Source organism: Athene cunicularia, assembly GCF_003259725.1.
Source record: "Athene cunicularia isolate RWA chromosome Z unlocalized genomic scaffold, athCun1 chrZ_part1, whole genome shotgun sequence".
Taxonomy (NCBI): domain Eukaryota; kingdom Metazoa; phylum Chordata; class Aves; order Strigiformes; family Strigidae; genus Athene; species Athene cunicularia.
Window position 1 is genome coordinate 17086786 of NW_020799142.1, and position 14954 is coordinate 17101739.

At 38.3% G+C, this 14954-nt stretch overlaps 1 protein-coding gene across 1 annotated transcript in view; it reads left to right on the forward strand.

Moving 5' to 3' along the window:
* ANKRD55 (ankyrin repeat domain 55) overlaps positions 1-14954 on the forward strand; it is a 51728-nt gene that overhangs the window by 16259 nt on the left and 20515 nt on the right. Inside the window, exons 6-7 of the mRNA XM_026865958.1 lie at positions 1784-1912; positions 13398-13582. Of these exons, the coding sequence (XP_026721759.1) occupies positions 1784-1912; positions 13398-13582 (314 nt within the window). The remainder of the gene's footprint in view (positions 1-1783; positions 1913-13397; positions 13583-14954) is intronic.

Here is a 14954-nt window from a genome sequence, read left to right on the forward strand (position 1 = left end):
GATGAAAAGAGAACTCTCATTAACTAGTTCCTACATCTGAAATGATGGGGCACCTACAGAAATTATCAGATAGCAGTTTTAAAGAAAATGAAAATAATTACATTTTCAAAAAATGTGTTACCCTGTGGAGGTCTGGATGTCAAAAGAAATCTTTAGCCTGATTACCAAATGTTAGGTGACTGTATATATCAAGCTTGTTTCTTATATTTTCTCCCTAAGTATCTGCTGCTGACCTCTCTGAGCTATGAGGCTGTACTAGAGAGATCTTTGATCCGTATCCACAGTTCCACAGTTCTCACACTCCTATATTATAGCTGACTCTGCTGGCTACCACAGCAGAGACAAAATTGTCTTTTCAGGAATATTTTTTGTCCATATCAACAGACTGAGAGTGGATGACAGAAAGCTGGCCTGGTACACTGTAGCTTTTCCTCTTTCAGTGATTTTTCCTGCTCTCCAGGACTAGGGGTGAGGACCCATTTCCCAGCTGAAAATCACTTCACTGAAGTCTCACTTCACAGCACTCACAGATATCTAGTATCTGTCAACAGTACTAAGTCTCTTGTGTCAAAACTTTGGTCCACTGATGTCAATGGTAGAGCTCCCATTAATTTCAGTTAGGGCAGGATTTTACCCTCATTTTTGGTTTTACAAAACCAAAACTCATACGATTAAGCTTTGCAAACCCTAACTAAAACCAAAACTGCTGTTGTTTAACTGCTCTATTTTGTCATCACCTATGTTTAAGCCATCTGGGAACTTGAAAAGCCTTATAAGATACCTGATGAGTCAGAGAAATTAATGTTAGGGCATTCAAGCTTTTAATTAGAAAATCACTGCTAACAGCTGCCACTATTACTGCACTGATAAGCTCTCTGCATCAATGTTTTATAGCTTGTGCCTTCCCTAAGTTGTTGTCAATTGGTTTTATGGGGTTCTATGTCAAGCTTTAATTTATTTTCCATTCTACATTTTTGGATTTTGTCATTTTGGAAACCAGGCAAGACCCTTGAAATGCATTTTCCCTGTTAAGAGACAGTAAACAACACCTGACCAAAGTAAAATGTTACAACATCTGAACACTAGCAATTTTTAAGAAACACATTGAATGAAAAAAGCTTTAATATGTATGTAGAGTAAAATATAAGTGTGTATAAAATGCTGATGAAGGTGCATATATAGGCCATGAATTCTCTGATCTATCAAGACCAAACACAGCTAAGATGGAATGAAAATTCTAGTCAATAATTTATTATTTGCTTTGCTTTCTCCCTAAACAGTAAATATGAGATGTTTATATTGTGACTTTTTTGTTGATATCACCGGGCCAGTTCCTTAGCTTGCTGATTGGAGCCAGCTAGAACACTAGCTTATAATATTTATTTTGGATCACAGATAAGGACTAAAATAAACATCACACTATGTCATGTCAAAGCAGCAGTCTAAAACAGGCTTTTCTCACAAGCTCCAAACTGAGCAGTGAGGAACCATCCCCCAGCTGCTGTGGTCCTGACCACACATTATTTATAACAGACTATAGTCACATATGAAAGAAGCATTCATATTTGTATCCATTTTATGTAATAATTCCAAAAAGCTGATTGTTTGGTTCCCCCTTATGACTTCATTAATTCAGAAGCTGTTACTAATTATTCCAGATCAAGAGGGAGAGGGAAGAGTCTGTCTGTCCCCAATGGTTTCAGATCTGTCTAGCTTATCTACCAGGATCTGAAGGGCACTCCTGTGAGTGACAATTATTTTCTCTCCTGTTTGTGGCTTTCAGGGAATGACTTCACTTCACTGGGCTGCTTTCCACAACAGGCCCCAGCACACCCAGACTCTGCTGCACAAGGGAGCAGACCTGACTCTGGTGGACAAAGACTTCAAAACAGCTCTGCACTGGGCAGTACAGGTGAGCCACAGCCACGGTTACACCAGGCAGTTGCTTGAGCCGAGCTGGCTATTGTGGTATCCTAAATACTCCAAACACAACTATTTTGCCTGCAAAATGATGACAATGGAGGCTAGGAATGGCCACTAACAGTCCCAGCATTTTGCCAGTGGGCACAGATCAGGGATCTAACATCTTCGGAGAGCAAGGCATACTTAATACAGTCTCAGTGCTGCTGCCCTAAACAAAGTTATTTATCTCACTGGGACTATGTGTATACTTCATGTTGAACTCATGCTTAAATAATTTTGCTAAATCAGGGTTGCAGAAATCAGCAGCTTAAACAATCTTGCCGAAGGCCTTTGGGACTAAAATAATGTAAACACAAATTAAAACATATTTACACAGCTATAGTTGTGAAATAATTAGCTGAAGGTTGAGGACCTATTTCTCTAGAGATTAACGAAGACAAGGAGCCAAACACAGTTCCTGTTGAGCTGTATGTTCCTATCTCCTATGCAAAGAAGATGTCAAATTGCTAAAAATTACTCAGGCCATGGTTAAAGAAGAAAAACAGAACATGGCATTAAACATTGTATTATGCAATTGGTAGTAAGTGGTCTAAACTGTAGCATAATTTACTAAGTTATACCTGAACTTTACTGCAGAAAACTTCCCAGATAGAATTATATAAATATGTTTTTACTTGCTCACTTGCCATAGCAAATTCTAGTATCGATGTACAAAACACCTGCACACCAGATAGGCAGAAATAGAAATTGCATGAAAATCCAGTAACATTTTCCTACAATGACTAAATATTTGCATCCTCACCTTTTGGTCTAAGTTCACTCATCTTAAAAAATGTGTCAACAGAGAAATTTAAAAGCTCTGAGCTGCCACATACTATATTTGTAAATGACTAAGGACATCTAGAATGAATAACCTGTTTCCTTCAGCCACAGCCTCCCACAGATGGTTCATGTAGAACAGGCTCAACTTCTGTTATTCTAAAGTAAAGGTATATTTTGCTTCTGCAACTGGTATTATTTCAACACTAGTTTTGTTCTTCTTTAATCCTAATCAGTCTGAAATTGGGTTATATCCCTTGTTATTTTGCCTTGTTAAATAACATCCCTTTGTTATTTTGGTATCTACTCCAAAACCTGTTGTGCATTTTTACTAGGCTTACTCCAATGCAAGCTGCTTTCAGTGGGAAATCTCTGAAATTCATTCAAGATCCTGTCTGGATCATAGCTCTGGGAACAAGCTGTCTCTCAAACAGAAAGTCAAAAGGGAATTCCCTTTGTAGCATCAAGACCCTCAGAGTACCTGTCATACCTTAATCTTTCCATTATTCTGTACTTTGTAAATTTTATTATTTAATCCCACCATTAAGCCCTACCTCAATTTTTCTCTAACAAATGTGCAGAATAATGCTTGAGAATAGGGGAAATTAAAACTGCACAAAATCCACTTGGCTTCGGTGGAGGCAAATCACAAATCCCTCTTCTTCCTTTAAAATGCTCCCAGAAATCAGAGGAAATATGTGCAGGATGACTCCCCTTTTTTAATTCTTGAGACATTCTTGCTATGAAGCCTTATAAATTGCTTCTTCCATCCACATACTTTTCTGTATTCTAGGTCCAGAAGGGGTAGTTGAAATACGAGAGCACGCAATAGAGCTGTTAATATTTCTCTTACTCAAGCTTGGCCAAGAAAAAATACTTTCTGCTGCCCTATTAGGCCCAGGAGTAATAAATACTCTGGACAAGCATGATTTTCTCTGCTGTGACAGAGAACAGCTCTGCTGGTTAACACTATCATTATGTCTAACAGCTTCTTCCATGGCTGCTGGAAAGTGAATATTTTTCCTTTAAGAGTTGTATGAATATCTTCACAAGAGACTCACAGAGCCCAGGCAGTACCAGCTGCAGGGGGTGTTTTTGACTGAATAGGGCCCTGTGTTTTAATTTCAGTTTTAAAAAACACAGCAAGTGGAAGACCAGGCACTGCACAGAAACTTCTTTCAGAAATTGCAGGAAAGAGGCAGTTTGTGCACACAGGCAGTTTGGGCTGAAACACAGAGCAGGGCCACATAAAAAACATTACCTGTCATTCAAAACTGAATTCTCAGGCATGTTTCACATGAAATAATTGTTCCACGCTGGCTGTTTCAAAGACCACATGTTAGGTGCTTGGTCTCCCATCAGACAAATGGTGGCTGTGGTGTTCCTGACATGTAACTATAGACAGACCTTGCCCACACTAAGGTTTGCTGTCTTCAAAAGCTCAAACCTCCTGCCACTCAAGTTGACACCTTCAGTGCAAATGTGTTACATTTGTGTCAAGAACACATATCATTCTGGTTTGAAGAGAGAATATATCATGTCACATTTTTTACACACACAATATTTTTAAGAGCTGGTACAGATAGGGTTATGTTAGAAGTGGTTTAGGAGGTATTTGTCTCCTTTCATTGCAGCCAGCAATAATTGCTGTAATCAAAGGAAACATCTTCATCCCAGAGAACTGTTAACTGATACTGAAACAAAGTGCATAGCTCTTCTAACAATTCTAGATCACGAGTCATTGAAATTCCAGTAAAATACAGTATATACTTCACAATATACCCTATCTTACTACTACATACTGCTGTATCATAATAGTAGTACCTTGGAAATAGCCTGGGAAGATTGAGAATCTTCCTGCAACACCTTGCCAGTTGTCATGATTTTTACCAGAAGTTTCTCTGTCTCTTTCTTAAAATTCTCGCTCCCAGTCATATGATTGTATAAAAATATCAGCTTTCATTTAAAGAATAAACAAACAATCAAATAAAGGTTTCTTCTAAAGTGAAGAAATGCAAACCTTTAGGGATAAAAAGAAGGCAACTAAAAAGAAGCCATTAAGAATAGTATTCTGCCATGTGGACTTGTGCTTATGGTTTTTTTATAGGTTGATTCAGAGTGCAAAGTTTTAAAAAGTTACGAGCCTGCATATCTGCTCCATAGCCACAATGCAATTATTTCATTCCCCTGTTTCCTGAGAGCAGAGCAAAATACCTGTATGCCTTAAACACATTGTAAAAGCAAAGCATAGGCAATTCATTTGTGTTTGGCTGAGCTAGTGGCCTCTCTGTAATTACTAGAAAGGTGAGAACACACTTAAATCTCAGGATCTCTAGGAACGAATTTCTGTGTTGCTGCGGGGCATCTCAAGGACACAACTGGCCACCCCGCCAGGGCAGAGGAAGGGGCCAGGGAAAGCAGTGATGGCTCAGGGCCAAGGCCTCTCCTAGGGGATCACTGTGCTCTTTATTTCTGACCAGCACCCTGTTTTTTTTTCTGTGGGCTGCCTTCTCTGTGGAAGAATTCAGAGAGACTTCCAAAGACTTCTTAAATCTTAGCGGGTGTTTCTCCATGGCAGACATGTCTTTTGTTGGCGTAGGCCAGAAAAGGTGTATTTGATAGGCACAGTTCAGAGTCTGGCTGATTTCAGGCAGATTTCTTTCACTGCAAAATTGTAATTCTTTTCTCCTTTTTTCATACAGTTTTCTAGAGATAGCTAGAAAGGGAGAGTAGTGATTTCTTTTTTAATGTGACTAAGTTTTGAAGACAATTTTGACTCTTAGCAAACAAATGAAAACAGATCAAATTGCATTTTTAAGCTTATCCTTAAGAAATCACTTCCTTATGTAAATATTGTCATTCCAGCAAAGGTACAGCTGTTGCTCATGAAAGCTGGAAAGTTGCATAGCAGCAGGGCTCTACAGTGAGCTGTCAAGTTGCAAAACAAGGAGGAAGAGAGTTTGCAAATAGTTTTGAGTAAGAAATAAACTTGCTCCAATACCATCAGAAGAAACATTCATGACAATATCTGCAATAGCAAATGAAATGTGCTTGAGTCTTGGCTCTAGAACCAAGGCCAGCTATCACAGGACAGCCTATATCTCTACTGACAAACTCTCTAAAACAGGATGGTCGTATGCAGACCACTTATTGGGAATGGTCTGTGGCCCATGCTAGCTCCTGAACTAAGTACAGGAACTGGTGGGGAAAGTATTAATTGACTCAAGGCAAAACCATGCCAGGAAGGATTTCAAATATTTTGCAGTACAGTATTTTAAAACAGTCAATCGAGTTCCAATGCTTAGGGATGCTCCCTAGTACTACTTAGTTTTCTACATGGCTCTAACCTAATTTTCCACTTTCATTTATGTCAGGTCATAAGCCAATTTGTGACTTGTACATGGTACAGCAGTATGGATATACAAACTCATCAGTACAACCAGATCACCAGAAAAACTGACTTTACCTGAAATGATTGACTGTTAAACAATAAGTCCTTCAAGTAGGAACATGCTGTTGATAATGTAATTATTCATATGAATCAGATTTCTAAGGAAATCAGTTGCAGAACTCCCACTGAGTTTGGCAGGAATTTGTCTCAGGCAAAACCTGTAAGTACAGGGTAATTGCCAGACCTCTTCCCAACATACAGTCCATGTCTAACTCTACAAGTGGATGCCAGAACATGAGTAATGTACATGCACCCCACTTTTTGCATATCTATAAATGTCCTGATCTCCTATGCCTGACGAAAAGGCACTGGAAGACAAATGTTTCCATTTCCCTGATAGTAGTAAGGAATAAATCCTTATTCTACTGTGGAATAAAAGATTAGTTCTTTTTCAAACCACATAAACAGCTCATCTAGAGAAATCAGTTCTCACAACAATGTACTAGCAGGGAAAATCTGCCAAGTAATTTTAGTCATAGCCATAGTCATTTACACAGTAAATCATGCGCAATTATTATAGAAGACTCCAAGTGAAAATAAATTCTCAGAGAGCCTTGGCCAGTATTTCATGCAGTTTCTTATTTGAGCAAAGAGAGGGTAGGAGAGGCAGGGTCATATGATAGCCAGAGAGGTATGACTCCATGACTGCCTTTGTCATTTGGTAGCTTTTTCCAACACCCACTAAGGCTGTTGAGAGGGTAAATATTTTAAAAACACCATGTCCCCTATTTGTACCAGAGGCAGCACTGCTCTGAGGACCACAGCACAAAGTATCCTGTACAACAACAACACATTCTCTTTCCAAGAGTACCACAAAGCCAAGCCAAGCTGAGTCGCTCTGAGTCTGCAAGAGACACTGTCTCGGTGGGTGTCTGAGGCTGAAGCACTAGGGTTAGGAGAAGACAAATGAGCTTCTCTCTTACTTGGCTGAGTCGCACCAATGTAACTACAGTGGCGTCAGTAGAGTTGTTGTTAATTTATATTGGTTTGCCATCAGAAACACACCCTGCAAAGTGCCTGGGCTGCATCCAGGCAACTTCTGGCAAAGTTTCCCTGGCAGGAGGAAAGCTGAAGATGGTATTACGGATTGTTCCTTTTCTCAGCACAGAGTCAAGTTGTCTTTGTCCCCTGAGGGCAGAAAAACCACAGGGTACTCTGAATTTTTGCACTGGTTCTCCACTGCCAACACAGCAATCTGGCAGCCAGGGCATGGCAGCAATGGAGGTAGGGTGAACACACTTCCTTCCATTCCTCAGATTTCCCTAGCCTGCAGTACAGAGGGGGGATGCTGGAAGTTCTTAACAATGAGGGAAAGCTCCCATGTATGCAAAACTCCAGCAACCCAAGTTGCCAGATTCATCGACGTTTCTCATTGCACTATGTTTGCTGCAGACTAGAAGGAGCAGCATCTCTGCTCTCAAGTTTAGCATTGTCCATGTTTCAAACAGCAGACACTGCATCTACAAGACAGGGATGTGTTGTTCTGATACAACCTTGATATCTGATTCCAACCAGATGTGTCCTCACTGTTAATGCAACATTAACTTTTGTCTTGCTCTGATTCTAGGATGGAATTCTGAACTTGTGTTACAGTAAAGGTAATGACATAATACATTGCCATGGTGCTCTGAATATGAACATGAGGAAAATTGCCCTTCAATGAAATGAATCCCCTAAGGAAAAAAGATGGACTGGAGGAACAGTTCAGTTTTGCCAGTCTAGCTGTAACTGAATCCAGGGCTTCTGCCAGCAAAGCCTTGAGTCAAAGATCAAGACTTTTCAAGCCTAACAAACAGAGCCATATGGGAAGAGTCTGGGGAATGGCTTTTGCTTTCAGTAAATACTGAATTTCAGTATCACAAAGGAAAAAAAGGTGACTTTGAAAGCAAAGACATAATTAGCAATAACCTCAACTGGAGTTATAAAGGAATAAAACTCCACAGATAAGTTATTTGTTCAAATTTTGCTATGGGTTGCTCAACAAATACTTGAAATGGGTCATGTTTCTTCATTTCAGCAACAGTGAAAAAGTTTGGGGTTGGTTTTTTTTTTTTCAATAGCCATGTTGGTGTTACAGTCAATTTCATAATAAAATATGCTATGTGTGTCTGTTTGTGAAGAATAAGAGGAAAAATAAAAGGGTTGAGACACCAGACAGCACTGTAACAGCATCCAATGATGCACAAAGATGGTTTCCAGAAGGAAGACAGAAGTACTGATGCAAATGTAATTTATGGTTCTTCTTACACAAGTAAGTTACCTCCCAGAGCGGCGCAATGGGAATAGTATTTACTTGTTGCTGCAGAGAGGAATGAAACAATGGTTAAAATGTCAAGCCATTCAGGGTCGGAGCAGAAGGGCATCAAAGAGTATGTCAAAGCTTTGGATTCACATGTGTGGAATTCAAAGAGGAAGGAATGTAGAACAGAAAACACAAACAGCCCTAAATTACAATGTTAATGATAAGACGCAACATGAAGAGTTGCTAGTGAGAAATTCCGTACAGCAAAGCTGGCTATAGATATCAGAAGGCTTTAAACTGCACACTAGTGCAATGAGACAGAAAATATAGGTGAACTAATACAATTTAACCACATAATCTCCAGAGGCATTCACTTGGAAGAAAAATACTTCACCAGGATTTCCTGGAAACAGTTAAGTGGTCCATAGCTTGTCTGTTTCCCACTCCCACCTATACATTACTGGTAGCTACAAGCCAGTTTAGCAGACTGTCTTCACATGATTCTTCTCTTTAGCATCAAAGTATCTGGTTAACTAGAGTATTCTGGAAAGGGGAAAACATTAACCCTCTACAGTGCAGTGAACAAGAAAAACATGACCTGACAGAATAAAATGCAACATTATGGCAGAATATTACATAAGTGGTAATAAACTTCCCAAGTAAAATTATCATTCTACATATCAGTTGGACATACAAAGGTCTGAAGTATAAGAACAATAGCTAGTAACAATGAGGATAAATTGAGTAGACATAGGTGAAAAAATTGTCAGAGCCAAAAATGTCCCAAACTTGCAGGATTGTCCTTGTGGTATTTGATTCAGTGGGTACTTCCTGAAGAATTATTTTCTTATTTTGAAAGCACAGAGAGATGTAACTATGAGAAGTTGGGTTTTTTATTAACTAACCTAAAGAAAACAGAGTTGTAATCAAGTGACAGTGACCCTGTTTATTGAATTTGTTGTTTGCCACTGTCCAGAGACGACACAAATGTCAGACAAAAATTTGCATAAAGCACAATGAGAGTTTGTGGCTCCTGGATGAAGTCTTTAGAATATTTCTTCTTCATGAAATAAGTTTAGTTTAGATGAGTGATCTAAGAAAGAAAAGTTCACTGAAGAGAATGAATAATGGGTGAAAGCAGATAAAGGTGTGAGATGGAACAAAAGTGTAAAGTAATCTGGGGTGGTAACCCTGCAGAATTATATAGAAACACATAGCAAAACCAACAATCTCTGAGAACACTGCTGAAAAGAATTTAAATACAAAAAGGGAAGATGCAATGTAGGGATACATACAGTAAGGTTACAAAAACATGTAATTTTCCTATGGTAAAGTTACCACTGAACATCCTGGTCTAACAATATTACTGTGGTTCATGGTAAATTTACCACAGGAAGACTACATTTTTGGTGACCTCAGCTCAAAGCTATCGGTCTAAGAATAAGGGCAGTGTAAGCGTTTTGGGAGAGATTTTTGTGCAACTTTAACAAGCCAAGATAAATGTAAAGATAAGAAGGCACTCCTAGGAAGAGAGACCTGGAAAGCCATAAAGCAGTTGGCCAGAGATCTTTTTCAGCAGAAGGTTTAAAATATTAGGAAGTATCCTTTGATTATTTAGAAAATGTAATTAACAATTTGACTGAATTGTTAAAAAAGTGCAGAAATTTCATATCTGTCTTCAGAGTAATTATTCCTTCCTCAGATAAGAAGATATTGGGTATAGTATGTTTGAATGTCAATTAATCAGTTTAATACCATGTAGTAAAACACAGAAGTCCTGGAAAAGTGCCAACAAGATAAAGTTCATCAGATGGCACAAAAAGCTTGTTAACCAGGTGGTGAATAGAGTGATCATAAAAAGTCATTTTTGTCCCTTTCTGGGTTAAGTGGTACATGCAATTTTAATCATACTGAATGATGTCAATAGCACAATTTTATAAGCACAACCTGCTATAATGGACCCTGAATTCAATCTGAAGAAAGAATGACACAGTGGGGAAGGAGTAATGCAATCAAAATCAACCCAGGGACGTACATCACACATCACATATTCACTATCAGCCACATTCAGGACGGTTCAAATAATCTTTGGAGGTGGACATCTCACAGACAGTCCAGACAGGCATTTATCATAACAATGCTTTCATTTGTTCCATAATGAGGTGACAAAATACAGAACATGTATATCACCCACATCTAGAATCAAATTAGAGGGACACCAAACACTTCATAGGTCAGGATGAAATTCAAAATTATTTGATAAATTGTAGGAATTAACTGAAATTAATAAATAGCACTGCGTACAGAACTGTGAAAAATTAAAGTTGTCTGCACAAAATGAAGAGTTAGTAGACTAGTAGGCTAGTGGACTACAGAGTGAGTAGGAGTTTAAATTACAGTGTTGATACAAAACAAACAACATCATTCTGGGATGTATTAACAGAAGTGAGATGCTTGGTGGGCTACAGAAAGTAGCAATGTCATTTTCAATGTCAGTAGAGAAGCCTCAGCTGGATAATTATGTCATTTGGGGTGTCATGGTTGAAGAAAGCTGTAGACAAACTGGAAAGAGGCCAAAAGCAAGCACCATGTGTGATAAGTGGGTTGAAAAACTTGACCCGTAAAGAGAGGTTGAAATGGTTTGTTTAGTCTAGAAAATGGAAGATTGGTGGGAAACAAACAGTCTGCAAATGTATAAAATTCCAGTAAGAACAGTGGGAAATTTCTTATGCAAGTGCTAAGAGTTGTGCAAGAACATTGAGGGACAGAAACTGCAGGTGCAGGATGTGGAATTTGGACTTAGCAAGATAGTATAAAATTAGTGGAATAGTAATGTCACTCGAACATGAATACAGAAGTAGTAATATACTTCATGTTAATAATTTTTTGTATCAAAATTAACTTGGAGAAGGATGGTTTATTGTGGTAGTACTAGATGTTTATAGTGGTAGTACTAGAAGTATATAATAGACTTCCAGATTTGGTTAGCCATGAATGTGACTAGAGGTTTCTCTGATGTTAGTGACCAAAAAATGTAACTGAGAATTATGCTAGAATGGAGAACATTGACATTTGGCATACAGACTAGAGAATAAAACCAACAGTTATACATAGGATCTCAGTATTCCTGAACATGAAGATCAACAGTCTTTTTTCATTAAATATTCAGACAACTATAAATTAATAACAATTTTAACATGGCTAATGAGGATGTTATAAAATGCTTGGTCTTAGAAAATAAGCTTGGACAGCATGATCCTGAGTAGACTCTGTTAAACAAGTGAGTAAACAAAGTATACATGCAAAATAAAATTCCTGTTTTCTGAGAGGCTTATATTGGTAAAATAAGGGAACTCTCAGCTGGACTGAGAAGCTGTGGAACCAGCAGGTTCCAGGGACCTGGAATGTATCCTGTCAATAGTGCAAAATGTGGCAAGAATCAGTATCCCAAGAGCAGAGAAGAAAAGTGTGTAGAAGAGTCTTGAGATACAATGGATGACTATCCATCTTTAAAAGATATGTTTAGAATCAGTAGGCATCTTACAAAGTAACAGGCAAAAGTACAGAGAAGTAAGAGAAGTTATATCTCAAAATCAAGAAATGAAGAGTAATAATTAAATGTTGAATAGGGGCAGGAATGAAATTACTTTCATTACTTATGTGATGCACTTGGATACTACTAACAGAAAGTCCTGCCTAGAAGCTCTGCTTGGAAATGCCTATGGAAGAGAATTACCGAGGTTTAAAGGGTTATTCCAAAATGAGTAGGAACTTCTAATGGGACACAGCTTTGAATAAGTCAAATTCTGTCTGTGACATACCAAAAGAGGCATTTCTAACACAAATAGGGAAGAGCTAGTGTCATTGTACAAAGACTGGGCAAAAATGTATGTGTAAGACTAGGTACTATTTTCATCATCCCTCTGCAAGGATGCACAACTAAAACATAAAAGGAGAAGGGTTAGTAGGTTGATGAGAGAAACAGAAAATATGTTTTACAAAGAAAACTTTAAAGACTTTGATTGATTAGAGTGGTAAGAGAACAGCTCAGAAAGGATATGATGCTCGTCTATAAATACATCTGAAGAACAAATACCAGTTAGAGGAAAGAAGTATTTAGTCTAAATAATAATGTTGGCACTGAAACAAAGGGACATAAATCAGCCATGAATATGAACAAGAATTAGAGATACTAATCATTAAAGCAAACATTGAACTGCCTTCTTTTGGGAGTAATGGGGACAAAAACCCAAATTCTTGTTAATGGGCACAGTAAGTTTATGAAAGGGATGATGTAACATAGCTGCAAGTGATTGCATGGGTTGATTTTGATGATCTATAAAGATCTTTCCAGTCTTGTGTTTCTAAGTTGTTATAAAAAAAAAATATAAATTATTTTTCTCTGTTTCCACCAAGTTAGGATATAAGAAGTTCAGAATCATTTGCAGGTTAGAGAACAATGTTAACTTTCTATTAAGACACTGAAGCACTGGAGCAAACTGGCTAGGAAAGTTTTCAAGGACCACTTGAACAAATATTTGACATGGCTTTTCTAGGTGTACTTCAACAGGCTTACAGAAGTGGGTTGGTCTTTTGAGGTCCTTTCCAACCCTAAATTTCTAAGAGAAAATATAGGCTTGTATCTTTTTGGACTCTGTCTTAGCAAAACAGCAAAACCCTAGTTATTTCTGAAAAAGCTGTTGAGTAATTTACACTCTGTAACTTTCTGAGATATTTGCAGTGGCACATTATTTATTATTTTTCCAGTGTTTAAAGTGTTCTAGGAAATTCATAAAGCAAACCCAGTTCCCAGCAGGAGATTGGAAGCTTTGGCTTTCATACCTGGGGAGTCTGGTATACACAAAACGAAATATTATTGTATTTAGGCTTCTTTAGCAGAGAAAATGCAGTTTGGTGTGAGCTCCACTGTAAAATTATTTTCTTCTCTGAACTTTCTTCCAGAGTGGCAACAGAATTTTGTGTTCCATCATTCTGGACCACTGCCAGGGACCATCAATAATAAACTATGATGATGAGAATGGCAAAACATGTATGCACATTGCTGCTGCTGCAGGCTACAGTGATATTATCAGTGAGCTGGCTAAAGTCCAGGAGTGCAACCTGCAGGCCCTTGATGTGGATGACAGGTAACCATGGAAACGCTGAAACTGAAATTGCTGCTTCCTTTCTATTAACCTGAGACTAGATCTGTTTATTCTATAATCATGTTTCCTGTTTCACAGACGATGGCCTAGTTAATGAACTGCACTTACAGAGAACCATGCTTGCTCAGAAACACTGCAGAGCAGTCCAGATCACATCGTATCTATCTAGTGTAAAAACTAACTAGTAAGGATGTTATTTAGCTTTGTGTTCCAAGTAGGAAATTATAAAATCATGTGTGAAAGGACTTTGTAACCACTTTGCTTAATTCTTTCCAATCAAAAGTGAACATTCTTTTCAAAACAATAGAACAGGATCTTACAACTTGAAGCTGGGATCCTGCTGCTATCTGTATTTAAGAAATGGCAGTGTTCCCTTGTTGCATTCAAGATGCTTACACAGTATTCCTATAGGACCAGGGGACATTCACTTTCCACTCCAACAAGGCATTTGAGCCCTTCCAGGATGAAATCCTTATAAGTGCAGAAGACTTATCTTCTCTTTTTCACCCCACACCTACCTCCCTTGGAACTTTGCTCATAAATTTATTTAATGCAAAGAGAACCAACAGACTGTTCGCATTGATTATCCTGCTTAGTGGAGAAAAGCCAAGGTTTTCTTGGCTTAGGCCTTCAGGTACTTAAAATAATAGCATTCTTCATGGAAAAATGCAATAAAATGGAACAGAAATAAAACCAACAGCGTTCTGGAGAAGTTTCTAAACGTCCGTAAAAAGTGGTTGAGGATGCTGCATTTCTATGGAAAGAAGGGCAAAGGGTGGAGTTTAACTATATTTGAGAGCTCAGTAAGACACGACCTCCTATTACATGTTCTCAGATATTTCCATAGAAGGTATTATACTTGAAGAGGGGAAAAGATAAACTGTTCACTGTAAACACACAGTAGATTTCCATTCACTTGTGTTTCTGACTGTACCCATCTGAAGTCACTGGGACTGTAAAGAGACAGACAGGGAAAAGTCAATTTTATTTTTTATTCTTGCACAGGTTTTTTATGGTGTGTTCTGTGTTTTTAGACTTTTCACAAGAGCAAAATATTACAATTTGGAAACTGGACAAAAGTTTCCAAAGACAAGGCACAAAACTTCTGCCAAGAAGAAAATCAGTTTATTTCTCCTGCACAGATTGAAGACAATTGTATCTGCTCCAGTCTGTGCCCACCAAAGAACACAGAAACTGGCAAAGGAGCAATGACAGTCTGGTAGATGTGTTCAGTCTTTCTCATTCAGCTGGGGAAAGCTTCTTCTCCTATTACCTTCATGGAGAAGCCCTGAGCCAACCATTGCTAATTATCTTTGGTGTAAAGATGAGAACTCGTCCCTATGCAGTGGACACT